Source organism: Emydura macquarii, unplaced genomic scaffold (genome assembly GCF_026122565.2).
Source record: "Emydura macquarii macquarii isolate MOO-44397 ecotype Brisbane River unplaced genomic scaffold, CSIRO-AGI_Emac_v2 contig_1230, whole genome shotgun sequence".
NCBI classification, from domain to species: Eukaryota; Metazoa; Chordata; order Testudines; family Chelidae; genus Emydura; species Emydura macquarii.
The window spans coordinates 15,885,310-15,909,889 of NW_027131367.1; the positions used below are offsets into that span (position 1 = coordinate 15,885,310).

Genomic DNA, 24,580 nt, shown 5'->3' on the forward strand with positions numbered 1-24,580 from the left:
TACTGAAACCATATTTAGCAGCAGAGAGATTAAAATGAGAATTGTGGAAGCATGAAGTCTTGTTATCTGCAAGTTTTTCCACAGCTGAGGCTCAGCCATGCATTGATTGGCAATTCAGATCACGAAGTTTGTCCCTGTGGGGTCTCCATATGTTTCTCTCCCTGGAGGAGCTATGACTGTCAATGCACACATTGGAGTGCAGTATGTGCAAGTCCTCCAGAGGATGAAATGAGAACTGACATTAATTGGCCACCATTGCCCTTCGTAACTTTTAAACATTGTCCAATTTTTTTATGAGTCAGGAAAAATAAAGCTGTATTTAGTGTAATACACAAGCATGATATTGATTGAAAGATTCATCTCTGATGATTCACTATATGGAAATGTAAGGAATAACCACATACAATCTTCATATAACATAACACTAAACAGGTGAATGAGTATATAGTTGTTCAAATGAGCTGCCACTTATGATCTTTTCTAGAGTACTAGAAAGTAGTTGAGCAAATTGCCACTGAAGTTATATTTTTAAATTTTTTTCTTCATTCCCATTTCCCATAATATGTATAAACTAACCAGTTCTACAGACCCTTCAACTGGAGGATTTCAAAGGGCTTTACAAACATTAATTAAGCTTCACGTCATCCCTCTGGGACAGGCTCATATCATTAACTGCATTTTGCAGACAGATAAACTGAGGTATGACGAGATTAAATACATTTGTCCTAGGTCACACAGCAAACCAGTGGCAAAATCAGGCATAGAATGCAGAGGCCCTGTCTCTCCCATCCCTGCTCTAAAAACTGCTACCTTCCCTCTCCCTCCCAGGAATCTGTAATGTCTTATCTGATCTTACGCCATCATTTCTCATTGAATGACCACTTTTTTGTCTGACTATGAAAGTCAAACTTTTGTCCAGTAAAACCTTCTTTTGCCAGGAAGTAGTCGGGGCAGAGTTTATATCTCAGACTGAGTGCAGCAGAGGGATGTCCCCTGGAGAGTATTAAAGGAATATGTACGCTCATTGCTATAGTTGGCTAGTTAGTTCAGTTCTGTGATTTTTTTCAAGGTTCAGAGTTTCAGTTTACATAAATATCTCAATGTCTGGGTGCTTATCTGGATTATATCCAATTTATCCCAAACTCCTGAATCTCATGAGAACAAACTCCTGTGAGGTTTCCTATAAATTCCTGTGTAAATTGGTGGAATGACTTGAAAGCAAAGAGAGCCTCGACCTTGATCTTGTAAAGCCTTGAACCACGAATAGTCTCATTGATTCAATGGAACTCATCACGTGCTCAAAAGTTAAGCCTGCACCTAAGTCTTTGCAGGATTCAGGCCTTAATCAGGAAGTCTCTTGCCTGGCGTTTATTCTCAAGGGCAATGTTTATAATGAGGGAATAAAATATCTGGATGTAACCAGAAAGTAAAACAGAGAAACTCCCCAGCTTGTGTTCAGCCCAGGCCCATGGTGATTGAGTCTGGAGTGTTGTCTTCTCCTGCCCTCTCTTTCCAAACAGCCATTCCCACGTTACAGATCTGCCTCTGCAGACCTGTGCAGGAAGAATGAGAGATTGAGCTAGATCAGCGGTTCCCAACCTGTGGTCTATGGACCCCTGGTGATCTGCGAGGCTTCTACAGGGAGTCCGCGGAAAAGAAACATAACATCCTCACCAAGGAAACGTTCAACTTCAAATAAAACTAGTAGCATGAGGTGGTCCACAAAATGTTTGGAGGTTGAAAAGAGATCCGCACACTCAAAAAGGTTGGGAACCTCTGAGCTAGATAGTCTCCAGGTCACTAAGGATCACAAAGTGCTCCTGCATCCTGTCACATCTTGATTCTAGGTGGACTGGTAAAAACAGCAAGAACAACTGTTTTTTCATGGCATTACAGCATCTCCACTTCCAGTCCTGGCTGGAAGCAGAAAGTTCAGAAATGTACATAAAAAAATCAGAGGTGGGTCCAGTTCAGAAGCAGAAAATCAGAGCTGGACCTGAACTGCAAAGCTATTAAAAACAAAAATAAAGAAAAGTTACCCAATATTTTTTAAACCTCAGAAAAGAAAATTATTTTGCGCTCTGGGTGAATTTTCAGGTCCATTGTTACTTTATCTGATCAAGTTCAACCATACCTTAATTTAGGAACTGCCATTCTCTTCTGTCCTGTTCTTGTATATGACCAAAAGTTTGAGTTTGTTTAAACAAAGAGCCATATTTCTCCCCAAATCCTCCTTAATGTCCCCTTCCGTGTATCTGGCATGGCATATACATGGATACACATCTGGCATGTATCCCTCTAACTTATGTGTTTACAGGGTCTCATTACCATAGTATCTGAGCACCTAACAATTTTTAATATGTGTATTTTCACAATACTCCTGTGAAGTAGGACAGCGCTGTTATCTTCATTTTACAGATGGGGATCTGATGCCCAGAGAAGCTAAATGACTTGCCCAAAGTCACACAGGGGGTCTGGGTCAGATCGGGGAATTGAACCCAGGTCTCCCAAAGGCCATGGTGGTACCCACTGGACCTTCCTTCCCCTACATATGTGGCTAAAGAAGAAATTCTAGACATGCATTTTATTAGGCATGAATGTCTTCTCTGGAAGTCTCAAAGGAATATGACCACCCCATATTTTCATAAACCACTGAGGGTCTGAGTTGTTATCAGCAGTGACCAACTTGCTTCTTAGTCACTTCGAAAGCCTCCCTTAGGAGCACTATTCCTATCCCTGGACAGGTCTACCCTGTGACTAGGCTATGGTGATCTCTTGGTGTTGTAATTCATTCATTACTGAGCGATAGCTGCACTCTTTGAGTGCTTGCTTCACTGAGAGTGATGCCCACATTTCTACATTAAAGCCATAATCCTTTTTACCCTCTCTAAATAATTCTGGCCCTACTTCTAGTACTGCTGCTACAAGTCAAATAAAGTAAAGAAGCATGTAAATTCCAGTAACAATGTGCAGACTTCATACCACTCAGGATAAAAGCATGCAGCAAGTCAGCCTGCCCATAGCAAAAGAACATGTAGAAATATGTTGTAAACCTCCCTCAGCAGAAATACACAAATCTAGTGAAGGGAGAACTTTGAAATGTTCTGACTTTGGTTCAGATAAGCATCCAAAATCACCCCCAGGACAGTTTTCAGAGTGGGGGCACAGTAAACAGCACTTCCCCTCTGCACTACACAACTCTAGCTACAACTGCGATAGATGACAATCAGTTTATAATAGGATTTCATTGCTAGATGTCTAGACTGTGATGTCCAACAACAGAAGCACAAGAAAGGCAATGGATTAACTCTTTTTGCAATGCAGCCATTACTGGTTGTTCTACTGCACTCACTCTAATTAAAATATACCCAGCCTTATTTATAACTCAGCATTTATGGAGGAATTGCCTCTTTTTTGTTAAAAAATATCAGTTTTAGCTATAACAGAGAATAGACATAACACAAACCACAGAGATATTTTGTGTACTGCAAAAAATAAAACTGATAGAAATTTTTCACATTTTGGAATTTTTACAAAATAGAGAAATTTGAAAAAAATCAGGAGAAATTTTGGTGTTTTTAAGAAATTTCCTCCCTGCTTTTCAACTAGCTATATACATTCTTGTTTTCTTTTCATTCTGAAATTTCAAATTAAAAAAAAAAATTAGATTTTTTAAACATTTTGATAGAAAGGATTTTTTTTAATTTTGCAAAATGTTTCCTCTGTTTCAGATCAGTTCTAGCAGAATGAATTGAGTAAGTTTCTAGATTAGTCCCTAGGCAACTTATTTTTACTGTAAACATATCGTCTCATGATATTTATGAATGACATTTTATAATATTGCCAGAAAAACTTGTTTCAGTTTCTGCCTTTGCAGTTCACATAATAGAGAGGGAATGTGGTCAGGAGGCTACTTTGGGAGTTCTCAGCTCTGCCACTAACTTGCTCCGTGACCTTGTGGAATTCATTCTGGGCCTCAGTTTTAAATGTGTGCAAATACTAACTCTGCTAATATTAATTGGGGGGATGGGAGGGCGGAAAGGAGGAGTGTGGTTGCAAGGACTAATTAATTCACATTTGTAAATTGCTTTGAGATCTTCAGAGGGAAGGCATTAAACAAAATGAAAATGATCATTACGGTAAAATAAATGAAACTGGTGAGCTAAACCAGTTGAATTATTCACTGTGAATTCAGCTCTTTTTTTGGCTGCAGATCTATCACAAATCAATCCTGACTTCTGCAAATGAATTTGTGATTCGGAACCATTTTGCTGGTTTGAATAATTTTCAGACTCTAGGTTACTAGTGAAGTATTTAGTTTGCCTATTCATTACTTGTTACTCAGCGAATTCACATAAGTCACCATGTTATTGTTTCTGTTCCCACACTGGATGGCTGAACCATTATTAAATAAGAGAATAATGAATAGTGAATTGTTAGCATGTTAAAACGGGTGACCAGGTGAAGAACAGTGACTCCCTATACATGTCTACAAATAAATCCCCATTCAAAAAAATATTCAACAGCGAACAGTGGGCGCACAGATAATTCAACTGAACAACGGTTGGTTCATGAACACTGGTTTTCACTGCTCTACTTACAAGTTTGCTTGAAATATAGAGGTAGCCAGTCTATGACTGAACATTCAGCAGTACAAAGAAAAGTCCACAGAATTAAATTAATAATTAAATGTAAATGAAAAAAAAAAAAAGGCGAACAAACAAGCCCTGTGCACACCATCACCCTAATTACTTTGCTTGTGCTGTACCTTTCCCCACACATCCTTTATTTTTGTGTTGTTACAGCATGTAAGCTCTTCAGGGTGGCAACTAGATGGGTCCTACATGGTTTTTTAACTCCTAGTGCCGTGGGTCCTTCGGACACTCCTACACGATAAACAAACAAGGAAGATCCCACTGGGCTCTTAACTGGGTCCAACCAATGGGATTTTTACCGTAATAAAATCACATCCTTTACCACAACTGTACTTCGGTACAAAATTCAAACAGCTGGTCACGTTCCCAGCTTCCCCCTCTGCAAATGCCAGAAACCAGCTATGCTTGAAACCCACATCCCTGCTTAAATACGGGAAAGCTCACATTTACTCCAAGCTGCTCCCTCTGGCCTGTTTTTGCTGACTGTGTGGCTCCCCTTTACATGTAATTATTTTGGGATGCTGGTGTTAATGATGTGTCCAGTTCAGTTAGCCTGTTCATCAGTATTGTTGGTCATTTGCTGTTTCTTTGTTTCTTGCCTCCTCAAAGGTCACTTCATCAGCAGCAAAATCAAGCACAGTTCATCCATTATTTATCAGGGCCAGCCTACTACTCACCTGTCCCTCCTTTCAAGGCCTCGCTGCATTTTAAACCCAAGTTTACCTTCAGGCCGATATGCAGTCGGCATAACTTTTATCGGTACAAAATAGGTTTTAAACAGATATGCTGAATTGTGTAAATGAAGCACATTGTGTTAAGTACAGGAATTCTATATTATTTTAAACTTCCTGTACATCTGATACTTGCTGCAGGTCCCTGCCACATGCTGTGTCCTATAGAACAGATGACTGCTTGGAGGTAGCTATGTGTGATGACCTGCCATTGCTAGGGTCACTATATGACATGGGATTGTAGTCTATTCTAATCCCCAAGGTATGGTTCAGAGAAGGCAGTGTGGTATCAGTCTTTTCCTTGACCTAACAGTCGTCATGCCCCTACAAGAGTGTCCTGCATGGAGTCTGATTATAATATGGACTGTCCTTCTCAGGAGCAATATCATAGCATAGGGTTCCGAAGGGAGACCATGTGGATATTGTCAAATGCCTTGTGTGTGTGTGTGTGTGGGGGGGGAAATCAATAAAATTCATCATGTATCTACTGTGAAAGACTAGTACCTTTACAATCGGAGTTGAACTCAGGATGTCATTCTGGCCAGTGCTGGAGTTAAGCGCATGCATGAGGCACCCTGGGGAGTTTGGTGGTACAGATGGGCATTGTCAAGGCCCACACAGTCTTCTGGGAGGCTTTTGAACTTCAATCCCCTGAGAAACACAATTTTCCAGAAAATGCATGGCCTTGGATGACCTTATTTCTGTTACAAAATAAACTATATCTAAAAATCAAGCCAAAAAGGACAGACCTGTACATTTTTAAAAAATGGTCTTAAAAACCTGGACACAAGTGGAAATGTCCTGATTAGTTGTCAGAGAAGCAACACCAGTGTCAGTAATCCCCAATGCACACATATATTACAGAAAGCTAGTGCAAATAAGGGCTATTCGTGAGAGGTATTCTTCATACAACACTCAGGTCATCCCGTGACAGCACTTTTCTCCTGTAACCTGTCCCTGTGGCTTAGTTGTTGATATTTATCATATCTATTGCTTATCATGCAAGGAAAGCCAGGGAAGTACCTTATAATGCTACACACCCCTCTACAAAGGAGAGGGAGGGGAGTGGGAATGTCATAACCACTTTGTACAACCCCCTCCTATTTGTCCTGGTTATCAGACTGGAAAAGATCACCAATCACCCTCTTTCCAACCACCACTGCTCCTGCTGACACAAGATGAAAAGCGTGTTTATTCCTCTTAAGTAAGATCTTTTTGTGACACATAAAGACCCTTGTATACATGACAATTACTGGTTAAAAAAAAATGTGTCTCTGTCTACAGCACCTCAGCAAATGGATTTAAACCCATATAATGGATGTAAAAATGGCTATAACTGCCTCCCCCCCCCCCCCCCCCCCCGCAGCTGCCTAGAAGCTCTCAGTGGTCTTTTTCCACATATATAAAGGCCCACAAAGAACAAAAAGGCTTATCAGCAAAGAAAGGTGGATTTTCTTTCCTCACCTAACCAGGGAAACTTAATTTTATTTATTTTTATCGACAATTTTAAGAACTATTTCTCAATCATAAAAGTAAAAATCAGAGGCTAAGACAGACAGCTAGTCAGCCCATCACTTATACTTAGCTTTTATTTGTGTTGGAAAGTCTTAAGAGATGCAATATCTTGCTTGCAGAGACACCCTAGTGGCAAGAATACATTACTTAAAATACCACATGAGGTTTGTGCACTTGTGCAAACTTCCCCATTCTGCCCCTTGTGCACTTTATGGATCTTACCAATGGCTGTATGTGCAAATTAGGGCTTTTTTCCCCTTTCCCTCAGTTTATTCTCCTATCTGAATTGATTTCCAGCTTTGACATTTAGAAAACTCAAGCCAACTTTATTTAAAAACAAATATTTTTATTGGACTATCAGCAAATTATAGAGCATTACACCAGAGATTTTCCCACACACATATCCCACCATGATTTCTCCACTGGCACAAAACATCAGGGACAATACCCATGTGTAAAATATAGTCAGACCCCTCATCCCCACAAGTCCCTTGCATCAAAGGGCCTCAAAGGGCCAGATTTACAAAGGTGTTCAGGTGCCCAAAGATGCAGAAAGACACCTAGTGACATTTACAAAAGTGCCTAAATAGTGCCTAAATCTCATTGAAGTTCATTCGGGGTTAACACAGTTAGGCACTTTTGAAAATCCCACTAGGCGCCTATCTGCATCTTCAGGCGCCTAAATACTTTGGTAAATTTGGGGTTCAGGCCTCTATTGTGCTAAGCCAGTGTTTCTCAACTGGGGGGCCACGACCTCCAGGAGGGTCATAGGACAGGTTTAGGGGAGTCGCAAGCAGGGCTGGTGTTAGGGGGATGGAAGCACGGCAATTGCCTGGGGCCTCACACAACAGAGGCCCCCGCAAAACTAATTTACATATTTCAGCCCCATGGGCCTGGATCCTGGAGCCCCATGCTCTGAGATTATGGTAGGGGATCTCCATCTTTTCTTGTAGCACCATAAATTACATTGGCATAATCCCCGGTGTGGACAGCGCTATGTCGGCGGGAGAGCTTCTCCCATGGACACAGCTACTGCCGCTCGTTGGGGGTGGTTTAATTATGTTGATGGGAGAGCTCTTTCCCGTCGGCGTAGAGCGGGTATATGAGAGATCTTGCAGCTGTGCCGCTGCAAGCTCTCTTGTGTAGACATGGCCCAAGAGAGCTCACAATCTGAGATTATTACTGAATCCATCTTCACGATAGCCCAATGAGATAGGTAATTGTTGTCCCTGTTTTAAAGATGGAGAAACGGAGGCCCACGACCACAAAGAAAAATTTCCCTTGGGCAAATCTAACACTGATATCAATGGGAGCAGGATTTTAGACACTGGCATATACAGTACACTTCCATTATATACTTTTATAGTGTACATCAGAATCTGCCATATGCCTCCATTGCTGTCTATGAATTCACATTCACCTGAGAGAGACTTTTTGCTCCTATTTGCACTGTTACCCTAACAACAGCACGGGGTGTCAGGTGTCTGGGAGCAAAAGTCTCCCCTCTCTGTGGTTTGATATTAAAAGCATATGCAACAAGGCTGCACCTTCTGTTCGCGCTCTGTCAGTAATTCCACGTAGGCAGGTTTGCTGTTAACCTTCCTAATGGAAAGTCTGTTAGCTGGCTCACTGGCTGCGTCTCACAGTTAAGTATTATCTGCAAAGATGCAGGCTGTTGATTTGTGGGCATCTTCTAAAGGGAGAGCTGCAGAGGCTTAAAAGAAATGGCTGGATGCAGCACCGACCGGAGGATGGAAGGTGGTCTTCGCCAAACTTGGGACAGTCAGATTATATATATCTAATTCCTACAGAAGAAATAACACTTTAGCTGCTCTCGGGGAGGGAAAACAAGCTCATTTGGACTGGATTGCAAATTTACTTCTCTCTCTCATTTTTTTTTCCCCTTTTGATAAAATGAGGGGAAAAAACCTTGTAAATGGCAATATCTAATGTTCATTAGTGGCTTGTGAGAGAGACAGAGAGACACAACTCATTACTGGGTTCTTCACCTTTACCCTTGACAATGGTTATTTACATAATAACCTGACCCTTAGGTCACTGTTCATTAACAAACACATGTGAAAACACAGAAGCAGCTGGCTGCAACTCATAAATATATATTGTTAACCCAGGCTTAGAAGACTTACTTTCACTTACTAAAAAAAAAAAAAGGAGACACTATTTTGCATGGCTACTGTGTTATAACCTCAGCAAATGGTACAATAGGCCAGAGGAATGAAAGCGAAGCATCAGTCGAGAAGCACTAGATGTGCACTCACACGGGACTATACTGTCAGTTGGTTTTAGGCACAGAGTTCAATACTTGATTAATTCCTTCATTATTGTGTTTGTTGCTTTACGTTTTATGTGCTACCTCAGATTCATTCCTCTCTCCGAGGACCAGGAGCAGAGACAGATTGAAGTAATTGTTAAACCCACATGGTGACCTGTTCTGGGGCCCACATTCAGCCCTGCACCGTAGCCCTGTCCTGCACGGGTTGGTAGGGCAGGGGCCAGCAAGCAAGGAGCCATCTGCTGGGTTGGTAGAGAGCTGAGGCTGGCCTCACCGCTCCCTGGACCACCAGTCTTGGTCTTCTAGTGGGGTCTGTCCTGGGGTGGATAGGATTCAGCCGCCACATACTCATCTGTGTGTGTGTAGGGCCCTGCTCATAGGTTCGTAGACGTTATGGTCAGAAGGGACCATCAAGATCATCTAGTCTGACCTCCTGCACATTGCAAGCCATTGAACTTCGCCCACCCACACCCACCCTAACCTCTGGCTGAGTCACTGACGTCCTCAAATCATGGTTTAAAGATTTCAAGTTGCACAGAATCCACCATTTACACTAGTTTAAACCTGCCGGTGACCCATGCCCCCATGCTGCAGACAAAAGTCTTTGCCAATTTCACCCAGGAGAAAATTCCTTCTCGATCCCAAAAACGGCGATCAGTTTGATGCTGAGCATGTGGGCAAGACCCACAAGACAGAGCCCTGGGAAAGAATTCTCTGTAGGAACTCAGAGCCCTCCCCATCTCATGTCCCATCACTGGCCATTGGAGATATTTCCAAAGCACTTTTACAATCATCATCCTGTGGAGTAAGAGGCAGTGTGGTGCAGTGTAGAGGGCACCAGTATTAGTCAGGAGGCCTGTGTTCTATTCAACTTGTTATATGACCTTAGCCAAGTTACTTAAACCCTCCATGCCTTGATTTCCCCAAGCCTACAATGGCAATAGTGTTAGTCACCAACCTTTGAGGATTGCTTGGAGATCTCCAGATGAAAAGTGCTATATATGAGCTAACTGTTATCATAAACCTAGCTTCCCATTTTATTTAAACTATGGGATGACATGCGTGTGACACACCAGAGTGCAATCTCAACCAGTGAGGGGCTGTGTCACGCCTGTTCTGCAACCTTGGGTGCCTTACAAACCTTGCTGTAGTAGCTGCCACCTGGGCCACTCACAAACAGCCTTCCAGCATTCAGGTCACACCCTGAGTGTCTATGTGTAATTGCAGCCTTCCAGCCACACTTGGGTTACACTCTGGCCTTTACCAGTCTTGGTTGTTTCTGCTGGTTGACAATACACTCCCCGTCCTGGACTTCCATCAAGAAATCAATGTCCTGTATTGCCCAGCCCTCTCCTGGACAGTCCAAATATATTAAGTCCGTTATTCCTTTAAGGGAATAATATACACACAACTTGCCACTCTAAATGGAGTTACACAAACATTTTAACTTAAACACACTGGATGAGATAAAACAATCAAATAAGTTTATTAACTACAAAGAGAGAGATTTTAGATCAGTACAAGCAATGAGACTTAAAAGTCAGAAATGGTTACAAGAAAATAAAGATAAAAATGCTTTCTAGTGCCTAGCTTAACAAGCTCTATTAGATTCAAAGCAAAGTTCCACACCACATGTTTCATTACTGATCAAACTTTCAGGTCAGGACCCCTCCCCCAGAATTCAATGGCTGTTTCCTGTGTCTTTTGAGGTGCAGAGAATGAGATGGGTAGGGAGAGAGAGGGGGACTCTTGGGGTTTTGCCCCTCCTTTTTATAGTTTCAGTCCCTCTTTGAAAAGCATTTCCAGCTGAGAATCAAGAGATGGAGGGGCGGGGGGCCTGGTAGAGGGAAGATTCCTCATGCTGTTTCTTTGCTAAGATACAGATCTCTTTGTCGCTGTCCCCCTTTTTTGCCAAAGAATGGCCACTTGGCAAGTGATGGCCCATTGGCTTTCTTGACACCTGGCTAGGGCATCCACTTGCCTTATATTTTTGATAAATTGGTTTATCCACTCCCCAGCCTTATCTGGGAAACACACTTCAGTCGTGATTTCAACTTATGTTAATAACTTTACACATAATGTTGCTACATGCATTTTACCATGATATTATTAATCATCAGGTTATGAGTTTTCAAATGGTACGTCACAAGGCATGCCTTGTACAAAGATTATTACAATAGTGTGGAGGGTGTGAATACAGTGGTGCATTTCATTACAATGGGATATGGTATTTGTCTTCTATCCCCTTATTTCTACTCTGTAGCTACTTGTAGCCAACAAGACCCCACCCACCACAATCTTTAGAAGGAAGTCAGTCATGCTGGAACTTCCCCTTTGATTTTGAGTAAGAGAACTAGAATACACTGAGGGTATGCGTACACTGGAGCAGGAAGGTGTAATTTCCAGCTAGAGTAGATATACCAGTGCTAGCTCTGATCGAGCTAGAGCGCTAAAAACAGACATGTAGACAGAGTGGTGCAAGCAGCAGCATGGGTTAGCTATGAGTATATACTTTGGGTCTCAGATGGGATCATACTCAGGGCAGCTAACTCCTCCCAACACTCCCATGACCGCAGCTGCCATTCTACTTATAGTGTGCTAGCTCGATGAGAGCTAGTGCAAGTACGTCTCCGCAAGCTGACATTTACAACTTCCAGCTCCAGTGTACTCAGATACTCTCAGAGGAAGGATTGAGCACTCTCATTTGAGAATCATTTTTGTTAGTATTAGAATAGGATAGTGATAGAGAAGGCTTTTGTAATCAACTTTTAGTTTCCCTTTCAAGGGCTAAGATGATTTCGAGACATTTCCACAGTGACATATCCACTGACAAGACACTGAGGAAAGAATGCAAAGGACACTCGATATTCTTGCAATATTTAGTTCCCACTATTTTGCTGTCCTTCAATAGTTCGAACCCTGCAATGGCTATGGAAGACAATGGGTAGAGGGATGATGGGGCCGCTGCTAAAATCTGGGTGTGACTGTGCAGCTGGTGCGTATATAAATATACGTTTGCTAATGTGTTGTCTAATTACTCAGACTGCATCCATGGTACTGAAATTTCAAGGTCTACGGTTCTTTAGAGTGGAGAGTGCATGGAATTTTTTTATGTTCTATGTGAGTTCCCTTTGGCATACTGTGATTATTTGCAAAATGGGGACCTTTCCAAATCCCACAGTAATTATTTCAGAAACCGGCAACTCTATTTCCCACTTTGCTCTCACCTTGTCATGTCTCAGGCACTAGGTTAGAGGAGCTTGGTAGGGTGAGAAAGAAATAGCATGTACACATACTTTCTTGAAAATTAGACAGAAGACTTTCCCACAAGAACATGCATCAGACAACAAATCCACAAGATTGGACTGGGCTGCAAAAACATACATAAGAAAGTCTGGTATGGATGTATAGAGATTTGAAAAAGGAACACTCTAGAGAAATTATTGATATTTTCACACTTTCATTGTGTCAACTAGAAAAGCTGTTTCCCTCTCTGGAGCAACTCTCAAAATCTTCATTGGCGTCATCCTGAATAATATCTTATATTTACTATAGACCTTTAGAGTCCAAAGAACAAGCTCAATGGGCTTGACTCCTTCCGGCAGGTCATGGTTTTCAAAAATACATCCCCTGTGTCCATGGGGCTACCTGTGCTGCACGTGGGCAATATTCACAGTTAGGGAGAGCAGGTGGTGTTGCCACCTCTGCCCTTCTCAGTGGGATCCCAAAACTCAGAAGCTTTCGTGCTCAGCTTGGGCTCTATAGGAGTCCAACTGGCAGAGGCTGCCCAGGCGATGGACTAAACAAGTGTATCTTCCAGGTTACTTGTCCTCCTTCCCAAATGGCTCTGCAGCTGGCTGCAGGCCACTTGGAAGAGTGGGCCTCACAGAAAGTTTGCGCTTGATCTTTTCTATCCATCTCATGAAGCCAGGAGCTGTCAAACATTTTTATAATGTTGACCTCATCTTAATAGAAAGATTGTCCCAAAGATGGATGTCCCTTCCATTTGAAAACTGTATAATCTCCCTGTGGCAACTAGAATTGCTTACAAGGCAAAGCAATATTCAGAAAGTGTTCACTATACTTTTAATGTCCCGAATGCAGTATAACGGGGAGAGGAGCCAGGATCAAGTGTCCTGCCAGCTCTTTGCAGACCTCCACCAAGGACTTCACGGAACAGTGTGAGGACTGCTGATACAGAGCTCATTGCTGGATTATCTGAGTGCATTGCAAGTTCCCTCTGCTGCTATTTTTTGCTTTCTCGCTGAATATCAGTCTGTCACATTCTAGACACCAATATCAGACATTTTAGCCTTGGTGAGCTGAGAGCTTTGCAGAACGCTAGCCATTGGGTCTGGCTGGAGTTTGACATTTGAGAGACAGAGGAACTGGTTAGAGAAACCTTAGATAAGACTGATGTGATTCAAGCAAAATTATATCTATTGGTTGCAGAGTACACATTTTAATTGTGTTATGTATCAAAGGCTGAAATTAACAGCTCATGCTGCAAAATCTGGCAACAAACTCAATCCCCCACACTACATACAGTCTGTATTATCCAGCATGAATCCCTCAGAAGCCTTTTTACCTATTCACTCAGTATTTCCAAACCAATTACTAGCTTACAGTTTGCGAAGCGGGCTGACACTTGGGGTTTCAGGCAGGGACTTCCTTCAGTCCCACTACCAATCCAAGTATGTTTTAATTTAGTGAAGAGGGAAAGCATATAATTTTTTAGCTCCAGGGAAGCCAGAGGCAATCACAAATATCCCTTGAGCTGAGTCAAATTCTTCAGTTTAAAGAAGCAGCTCATTCTATTGCAATAATTGGACTTTAGTGTCCCTTTCGTTTAAAAAACAATAGCTGATTTGGAAAGCTGATCACTTGGACACATGGCTTTTCACCTCTGGGACCCTAGTACTGCCCTAAATTTAATTGGAATGAACCCAGAATAGCAAGTGGTTCTCACACATGGAAATAAATCCACTCAACAGTCCACCTACAGTCAGTGTGCCTTCATTAGCACTCTCTAGGCAAAGCTGAGCCAGGACAGACCTGGGACGAATCTGAATCCGTTTTGTTACCCAAGAGGAAGGCTAGACTGGGAAGCTCATGTGATAACTGCAGTATCTTGGTCAATCATGATCCTCCATGACAGTGTGCATAGTTGGTTAAATACACCCAGAGGGTGCTGCAGTAACAGGCCTGACACATTCTGCTGCAGATCAAAGAGCAAAAATTCTGGAAAGAAGTTAGCAGTCAAAAGAGAAATCCTTGGAGATGAAATGAGGAGGTGATGTCTATTCACCTAGGAAATGTTAATGATACTTTTCATATAGGGAGACAAAGTCGACCTGCTGAAGTAACAGGATAATGTTTGTACACAGACTGCAGCTGAGGCATATTGATTTGAATAGGACTAAGTGAACACAGAATGGGATCATTAGTCGGTGCAGAATCAAGGAACATCGGAAAAGGCCAAATTAATAATACAAATGCACTTTCCATTGGAGGATCTCGAAGTGCTTTGAAAACAACAACAACTGAATTACTTTTCTCTTAACATCTCTCTCGGGTAGAGAGGCATTATTATCCCCATTCTACAGCTAGGAAAACTGAGGCACAGAGGTATGAAGTGACTTGCTTCAGGTCACACTGGGAGACTGTGGCAGCACTAGAAACAGAATCCTGTTCTCCTGACCACCAGTCAAGCTCTAGGATTTTACTCAAAAACCATACTTCCTCCTCTGGATAGCAAATGGCAGGCCAAAATTAGACACAGGAGTGGCACATATAGATCCAACTTGCAAAATGCGATCATGTATTTTTAATCCAACCACCCTGTCATGGAATAATAAAATGAAAGGATTGCTGAGTTTGACTGGCATTTGTAAGTAGCATATGAAAGGGGCTAATAGAGGGAGAAAATTAGCTCCATTTATCATCTTAACTACATTCATATTACACTCACGATCCAATTGTTTAAAAATTGGGCTTTTAGAGCTGCTCTTTTTTAAAGTGTAAGCATTACAAACAATTGTGATTTATTATTAGAACAAACATTCCGTTAAAAAGATGTATTTTTTAGCCTACATATGCCATATAAGAAGTGACCCATGATGCATGGGTTTATACTGAATAACATTCAATACAGTCTTGTGAAGCAAGAAAATGAAAGCTCCAGAGAATTTTATGTTAAGGGTTTATCCAGAGCTTATCTGAACTATCAGTGGTGCACAAAGATATTGTGTATAAAAGATACAGTATGTAACTATTAATTTTGTTCTATATACTGCACCTTTAAATGTCAAGGGACTTTGCTGTTTGGAGACACTGACAGCCATTTTGTATTCCATTCAATACAGATTGTTACAGATGAGACTTGCACATTGTGCTCTCTCATGAGCCCTCATATCTGTTAGAGAAATTTTGCACATCACTTCTGTCTTATCTATATTGAGCATCAGCCAGCTAGCCCTTATACCCCACGTCCCAATTTCTACCAAACATGGGGCCAGACATTCAAGACTACTGCCTGTATCACATGAAACTGATGGATAGAGCTGGGTGAAATCAATATACTGAAAACACAGTAGTCCATGAATCTTAACTAATCCTTCCAATGACCCAATATGTGCATTGAACAAATGTAGAAATCCATGTGAAAGAAACCTTGGGAAAGAAGAGTAATTGCCCAGAACAATCCTTTGGGGCCACTCAGAGAGATAGGAATGAAGCCACTGAGGGCTATCTTAACACTAGGGTCCACAGACAAATCAATAGCACTCCATTATCAACACTACTTAAAGCATCTTACAGATCTAACTAGATGAACACCTGATCTTCATCCACTGCCAGGAGGAGATCATCTACTAAAGCAACCACTGCTGCACCAAGCTCAGGTTTGTATTCAGACTGACAACTCGCAAGTGTCAAGAAGATCTGAAGCAACCAGATACTCCAATCCTGATTCTCCTCTCATTTACACTGCTGTAAATCAGGAGTAACGTCAGTGAAGTCAGTGGGGTAAAACCAAAGCAAAGAAGAACATCAGACTGTATAGAATCATTTTGCCACAACCTTCTCAGTAATCTGAACCCAAGTGGAAAATCAGATTCTGAGTGATAGACAGTTACCCAGATAGTAAATGTCAAGTGACTCATCAGAAGATCCAACAGGTCTTTTCCATCCCTAAAGCTTTGTCTATATTGGGAACATGCCTCAGTTCCAAGGATCAATGGCCAGCCACTGATGTACCTTGAAACTGGTGTAAGGTCATCTATTGCAAATCACAGCTTACCTTGTCTACACAGGGGTCAGTGGCTAGTCATTGCTTGCAGCGGGAAAAGGTCCAGTGGCTATGGTGCTAGGCTGCAACTAAAAAATCTGGGGGCTCAAGTCCCTGCTCCACCACAGACTTCCTGGGTGACCTTGGGCAAGTCACTTAGTGCTTCAGTTCCCCATCTGTAAAATGGGGATAGCAGAACTGCCCTGCCTCACAGGAGTGTTATGAAGATAAATACTTTAAAGGTGTGAGGCATTCAGATACCACAGTAATGGGGGACATATAAATCTCTTAGATAGGTTGATGGAATTGGGGCAAATTCTCAATATAGTAGGTAATGCCCAACTTCTATGACTGTAATAAAATACCCTACAGCCTTCCTGCAGAGTAGGAATACCTACTGCTGCCCCGTATCTGCTAACTGAGATGCTGAATGGAAAGCCATTGGCCTTTTTAAAACAAACAGGAAAGTCTCCTTGTCTTTATCAATAGCGTAAAAAATTATGGTAATGTTTTGTCAACTATTTCCGCAAATTGCCACTCTTGCTCTGCTGGAGAAGCCTCTACTGATGACAATGGGTCACAGAGCTGGAAAGCTGTGGGATTCCTCTCTGCCCCTGTTCCCCAACCTCTCACCTGAATGTACTGATTGTGCAGCTTTTCATTCACGCTTTGAGAGACCAGTCTGGTTTTCTAATTAAGCCGGCAGCATACGCCCGAGCAATAGTGGAAGAGTGCAATTAGCCCTGAGCCATGGTTTACATTCATTTCCCCAATTGCAAGCTGCCAGTCCGCCAGCAATAGAGACATTGCTCGCTAGGCAAAGCATTTCTCGCTGGCTTGCTGGGAGGAGTCACTGACCCACTCAGTAATTACTCATGCTAACAGCTAACTCACATGCAAATTCCTCAGCTGAATGACAGGTAAACAGTGAGATGGCCCTGCCTTGAGTTAGGGTTGGGGGGAAAAGAGGGAGAGAAAAAAATGAGGAGGCGGAGTGACATAGATGTAAAAGCTTGTGTCAATTTCAGATATAACGTGGCTTCAAAGTACGACATGATTCATTAGCCTTATTTCATGCACAGGATAACAAAGTTGTGGTTGCTATGTTAATTAAGAAGGGAGGGAGTGGGGTGGAACTTGGCAGGCACTGTATTCAGCTGGGATGGCAGACAGTGCCCAGATCACAGGGCCACTTCAAAACACTGGCTCTCCACCAAAGGGCCAGCATCCTCAACACATCAGCCCTCGCAACTGCCTTTCATTGTGCACCACTCCAAACCAACGGAGATTTACACTCACCATTTCTGACAGTGCCAAATCCAGGCAATAAGCAACTGAGTTCTGGAATTTTGTTTGACTGCCCTAAAAGGAAGAGCTGCCTTGGTTGCTTTCCCTTCAGTTCCTGGAGCCCGCTGAGGACCCAGCGGGTTCTAAAACATTCTCATTCCATCTGGCCGCAGCAGTTATTTTGTTGTCACAGGAAGTTGGTTGAAAGGGAGAGGAAAATTGCTGGTTTCTGGGGGACAGTTTGAAAGCGAAAAGCAGTCATGTATTTCCTTCCAGCCAGTCCTGCCCTCCTCCTCTGCCATCAGCTCTTGTCCCACTCTCCCTTCCAGCCATTATGTCCTGGTTGCTCAACAATGGAAGCGGGTGCCTTTGCACGATGGGCCTATTTTTAGTTTAAAAGAAGAGAAGGGAGCGGGCAGTGGAGTTTATGGGAGAAGGAGCCCAGAGGTGGAAAGGAGAAAATTATTAGTTCTGTCCCAATGCAGGCAGAACTGGAATGAGACACACGCGCCAGAGTAACCTGCCGTCGCCTCTAGGGACATGTCTACACAGTCCACGGCAGTGAGCCTCCGAGCCCAGGTCAACAGACTCGAGCTTCTGTTACCATCCTAAAAATAGCTGAGCGGACATTGCAGCTTGGGCTGGAACGCCGGCTCTGAAGTCTAGTGAGGGGGTGGATTGAGCCTGAGCCTCAACTTCAAAGCACTATCTACACAGCTATTGAAAGTGTGACAGTGCAAGCAGCTAGGTCCATGGAGGCTGTGTCTGTCGACCCAGGCCCAGAGGATCGCTGTCCCGGGCAGCCACTGCTGCATAGATGTACCCTAGGCCACATGGCTTTATTCCCTGTTTCTTACTGGGTTTCTTCACTGATTTTTGATGACTCTCTGGTTTGTGCTGAAGTCCCTAACCATGCCCTGACTGCTTGCATACTCCAATGCAATCCGATGACGTTGACAGAGCTGCATGGGATGCATGACAGGGCAAAGTCCAGGCTACTATCCCTCTAAACTGTTTGTGGCATGAGATTTGGACAGGGAAGCAGATGACACGCACTGATGGCATTGACACCCCCAGTTGTTCATAGAGGTTTATTGTTAGATTAATGCTCCTACAGTGCTGCACTTTAGTATTATCCATATTGGAGTAGCACCTAGAAGCCTCAACTGAGATCAGGGCCATATTGTGTGAGGTGATGGATGTACATATAGTAAGAGACAGTCCCTTCCCCTCAGAACTTATCATCTAAATGGAAAACACAGACAAAGGGTGGGAGAAAGGAAATATTATTATTCCCATTGCACAGATCGGGAGCCAAGGCATGGAGAAATTAAGGGACTTGCTCAAGGTCACAGAGGAAGTCGGTGACAGAGCCAGGAATTCAATCCAGAATTCCCAAGTTCCAGACCAGTGCCTCAGCCACGAGGCCATCCTTCCTCTCATTTACAGATATTGTGATAGGAAAAGTGCGTCTGGGTTGAAAGAAGCTACTTCGCGGAAGACAGGAGAACACAGACATTAAAAATCACCTTGGGGAGTTTTTCGTTGCAAGGATCTAAAAACCTGCATAAAAGTCTTGCTCTTTAAATAAGATGAAGAATATCAGCCCAGCACAGCTGCCTCTATAAGGAAAGCTAAGTGTAGCAAAAGTCGTTTAATCTCTCACAAACCTCTGAGCAGCTTCCCTTTCCTCCCTCGTTCTTTAAAGAAGCCATCAAGAAGTTTGAAGTCTGTGGACACGTACTGATGGAATAAATAAAAATCAGGATTTGGAACAATAGTGCAGCTTCATATGAAGCCCAGATGCCAGAAGCTGCTGCCACGCCTGTTCATCGTTTATTATAGCCCTTTCCCAGTGCATCCATTTTTTTTTTAAAGTGGCTGCATCTCTCAAATGTAACAACATGATACCATTCAGGGACAAGAAAGGGGGTGGGAAACAGAGGGAATGTATGGCTTTGCTAGCCGGGTTCCTTGCTACAATAGCCATCTTAATTTTAATTTTATTTCTTTTAAAAAACCTCCAATGTCAGCACTCTGCATAGAGCCTGCTTGCAGCTCCAAAAAGCACTTCTATTATTCTCAGGCCATTTGGTAGTGGTTGCCATGGAGATCAAAAGCAAAATGGCATGCAAATCAACACAACCCCTGGCGTTCAATAACAACATTAAAAGGGCAGCCGGATAAGACGACAGAAAACACTTGAAACGCTTCAACCTGCACTGTTAACTGTGATTAGATCTAAAAGGGAAGAAAAATACCCTAATGGATTATATTGAGCAGGGTAAAGGACTGTAAAATAGGACTCCACTAAAGTCTGTGTGATTATCTTGTATGTATACACACACATATACTGTACAAACACATATATACTCCTATGTACTAGATTGGAACAAATAATTCTTAATGAATAATTTATACAGTGAATTTACCCCTTTTTTTGCTTGCAGAATATCCACAAGCAGCTGTCGATTGCCTTGCATTTGCTGTTAGAAATCTGGTATTGTATTGTCCATGACTGTCTTTTTTAGTTTTTGGTTTTTTTAAAACTCCTCTAGGGACTGATGACGCATATTGCTGTTTCAAGCTGTGCTGCTTAGCTGTGAGTGGTCAGAACAGCCACACAGCCTTGTTTCCATTGCCTGACTGAATGAGAGCACACAAGCCTTTCTGGTGCCAGTATTCGTGTACACAGTTTGGTTTCTGCAAGTACTTACACGTGACTTTGAAATCCACTTCCTGCAAACACTTTCTGCCAGCAAAACTCAGTTGCACTCAGAAGTTTAAAAAAATTAACTCAAAGGGGTGAGAGGGTGGCTGAAACAAATTCATTGAAATGTTCAAACTAACAGTCATGGACCTTTTTTTTTTTTTTGCATTATTTGCTCAGTCCTTATATATATAATTAGAACTGAGGAAATGATGCAGAAAATTGTATATATACATATATATATTACACAAAAAACTACATTAAAAGACTGTTCTTAAGGCTGCAAAGCCTAGCACTCAAAAGTTAGGAACTGCTAAAACTAAGATTACCTGTGGCATCTTAATTTGACCGCCTTGTGCATATGCTTTGTGCTACAGTCTCTAATTAAATGATCACATACTATTTTTTTCACTGAACCCTTTCCTTATTCAGTGCACAGTTTGGCTGGTGCCCACTTAATAAGCAGCTGTTCAATATTTTGTTTGTGTCCTTATTGTTGCTGTTATTAGCTATTGTTTGCATTACCATAGGAGCCTGTGGCCCCATTCTATTCTCTATAGGTTTTAGACCAGACTCCATCACCGTAGTATCGACACGCCTTCTAGTAGTGTGTTAAGCAACATGCCTAACAGCTGCCACATGTAATTTGTTCTCTCATCTTCTCCCCAGAGGGAAACCCGTGTGCAGTGGAGAGTTTTGTTTTGGAAGGCTTTTCGTTCTTGTTAATATAAATATACCTGTTGCTATGTATTAATATTAGAGAAGGCAGGTCAATGAAATGCACCTCACACATTGAGCAGAAAGCGATGGTGATGGTCTTTGATTCCTGGTGGAGTTCATTCCACAGTCTTGGACCACCTCCAGAGAAATTTCTGTCTCTTGCACAGACAAACGTCACTCCCAGTGTAGAGAGTTCCATTGTGCTAGAGTAATCAGTCTTCATCCTGGAGCTTTAGATGGTTTTTAGGTATACTGGGCCCAAGTCGTGGAGTGCTTTGAAGATAAGGACTGAGACCTTGAACGTGATCTGAAATTCTGTGGGAAGTCAGCGTAGAGAGTGGAGGACAGGTCTGACATACTTGTGGTAGCTTGTGTTGTTGAGGAGATGTTGCTGCAGTGTTATGGACTAATTGGAGTTTCTTAAGTGCTGAAGGTTTCATGCCCAGGTATATTGCATTGCTATATTCCAGATGATAGTGATGAAGACAAAAATAACGGAGACCAGGTTTTCATCCTCCATGATGGGATGGAGTCTTCTAGCTGACCGGAGATGGCAGAAAGCATTACTCTCAGCTGTAGCTAAGTGAAAGCTAAGCAAGGAATCCAAGAGTACTCCTAGACTGAATTACCCAATTGTGGGTGTGAATCTTCAGTCAAAGGAGCCTGGAATGTCACTGCAAACTCTTCAGAATACTTTCCTCTGCCCACCAGCATCACCTCTGTCACAGATCCAGCCTACAGGGGCATAAAAAGTCTTTCTTCTTCACTGAACGCTAATTGTATGGATGGAGCCATGCAAAAGATCCTTGTCAATTTCAGCCCACTTGAAGAGGAAAGGTGAAGAGAATAGGCACTCTTTTACACCCTCTAATGTCTTTACAATGACATTGTGGCCTCAGTAGGGGCTCCCAGCTGGAGGGTAAGAGGAGCTCTTTGCTCAGAGTAATACTAGGAATTAATTGGCCTTGAATTCCAAGTAATGAACGAAATCTTATGATCTCTAATTGCGCCTCTAATTCTTTGGGGTAAATGGGGGAGGGAGCCCAGTCTTGATAGATATCCCGGTTTGGATTGGATTTGAGGAGGAAACTATGGTCATTGCTCCTCTGCCTCAAATATACCTTATTTGTACATCCATTAACTACGGGACTTAAATGCCTTTCTATCATCCTCTGGCTTTGGAACTACTTAGCTCTACTTGTTCTATTCACTTCACCAGGTGAATTTATGAACGCTTTACCTCAAACGAGCAAAAATCAGGAGTGGGATGCTGCAATGGATCTGCTGAATACTCTGTAACATAACACCCATGCTGGGCATAGAGTCATTTTAGGCAGCAGTTCTCCAGAGCCAACAGTTCCAGGTCCTCAGCAGCAGACTTGGCCAACTGGTACAGATTCAGGGACCTCATTGTTGCTCATGCGAGGCAGAACCCTCTTGGTTCTCCACTGTTAACTGTGCTGGGTCTTCGGCACCAACTCAATGGACCCAGACAGATCCAGGGACTTCGCTGACATTTGTGCGTGGCATAGAGTCACATTGGGAAGCCAATCTCCAAAGTCTATACTGGGACTCACATAACTTACACATGACCTATGAGGGAGGATTGAAAAAATTGGGTTTGTTTAGTCTGGAGAAAAAAGACTGAGGGGGGACATGATAACAGTTTTCAAACACATAAAAAGGTTGTTACAAGGAGGAGGGAGAAAAATTGTTGTCCTGTCCTCAGAGGCTAAGGAGAAGAGGCAATGGGATTAAAATGCAGCAAGGGCGGTTTAGGTTGGACATTAGAAAAAACTTCTTAACTGTAAAGGTAGCTAAGCACTGGAATAAATTGCCTAGGGAGGTTATGGAATCTCCATCTTTGGAGATTTTTAAGAGCAGATTAGACAAACACCCTGTCAGGGTTGGTCTAGATAATGCCTGGTCTTGCCATAAGTGCGGGGGACTCGCAAGGTCCGTTACAGTCCTACGATTCAGTGATTGCTAAACTTAGTTGGCTAGAACTGAATAGCCTTCCCAGTCATAGAAGGTTTGCGACAGCCTTCCTACTCCTCACACATCAGTTTCCTAAGTCAGTGCTGGACTGAAAAGCGAACTCCAACTTCCGCAGTTATAATGACATTGTGAACTTCTTTGGCAGCCTTTTCCCAAAGATCTAAGAGCCCTTTGCAAACATTAATTCTATCTATTGAGGCACTTACACTGAGCTCCTCACAGTGGTACCAAAGTGCTTTCTAAAATCAATAAGCAAAATGTAATGCTTGCTCAGCACACAATTTTTAAATATTCCCTGCTTTATTTGAAAATCAAATATCTTCAAATAAGGCAAAGAGCTGAGTAGTTGATCCTCATCCTCAGTTAGTTCAACTCTTGGGGCCAGCTCCTGAGTTGGTGTAAATCAGTATTGATTCACTGAAGTCAATACTGCTGCATTCACTTACACCAACTAAGGATCTGGCTTTCATGGACTTCAATGGAAGTTGAAGATGCTCAGCACCTCACAGGATCAGATCCTCATTGATAATTCAGCACAGCATACCGCAGTAGTTTGTTCAGGCACAGAAATGCATATGACTGAACCATTTCCTAGCTGGCTGGAACACACTGATTTTTCATCCTCAGGTAATATCAAAAATGGCCAAGTGTGTTTTCTTCACATGTTCCCCCAAAGGCATTCACTTCTGGGGCAGACCACGCTTAGAAAGCTTCAAGCCTCAAAGGCTACATTTTGAGGAAGAATATGTAGCTGAAGAAAAGGGTTTTGTATGAAACACCATCCAGCAAGTGAGAAGTAGAATAAGCAGATGTCTCTGTTACAAGCACAGCCCTTCAAGTGTCTCTGCTCCACTTAGGAGCAGCCCAGAGGGGGGCTTTACTACAGTCAGTGACTAAACAGGAACACATTTGGTCTTAGGCCCATGCTTGGTGTCTCTCAGTCCAGCTAAAATGCCATGCATGATACAAGAATGGCCAATGGAATATGCAGGGGTGATCTTCACTAGGCATGATCCTTGCTTTAAACCTCCGATGACTAATCCTGGCATTAATCACATACATGATGCTTGTCCTTTTCCTTGTATGAATAGTCATCTCTAGTCTAATAAATTAGCCTACGCTTTCTCTACTCTCCTTTCTGTTTATTTAAGGGGTTGTCTACAAACAAATTTGTACCAGCGTAGATACACTGGTTTAGTTGAATTGTTGCAAAGCCCTGTGTGGACACACCTATTTTGCTTTAACAGTAGCTTTTTGCAGTTTTAGCTTTAAATTTTTCCTAATCAATTTAAGGTACACTGAAATAAGGCTGGTTTAAACCAAATTGGGAGTGTCCACATAAGCATTTGCATTGGTTTAACTAAACTGGTTTAACTCCTCTTT

The 24,580-nt window shown here is 42.4% G+C and overlaps 1 protein-coding gene across 10 annotated transcripts in view; it reads right to left on the bottom strand.

The window, feature by feature from the left end:
• Nucleotides 1–24,580, bottom strand: part of TNRC6C (trinucleotide repeat containing adaptor 6C) — a 555,652-nt gene that overhangs the window by 362,997 nt on the left and 168,075 nt on the right. The window contains exon 2 of one of the 10 annotated variants that reach the window (XM_067547646.1): nt 5,891–6,037. The exons of the other annotated variants lie outside the window; for them this stretch is intronic. Within the exon in view, the coding sequence (XP_067403747.1) occupies nt 5,891–5,953 (63 nt within the window). The 5' untranslated portion in view covers nt 5,954–6,037. The remainder of the gene's footprint in view (nt 1–5,890; nt 6,038–24,580) is intronic. 10 annotated transcript variants of the gene reach the window in all.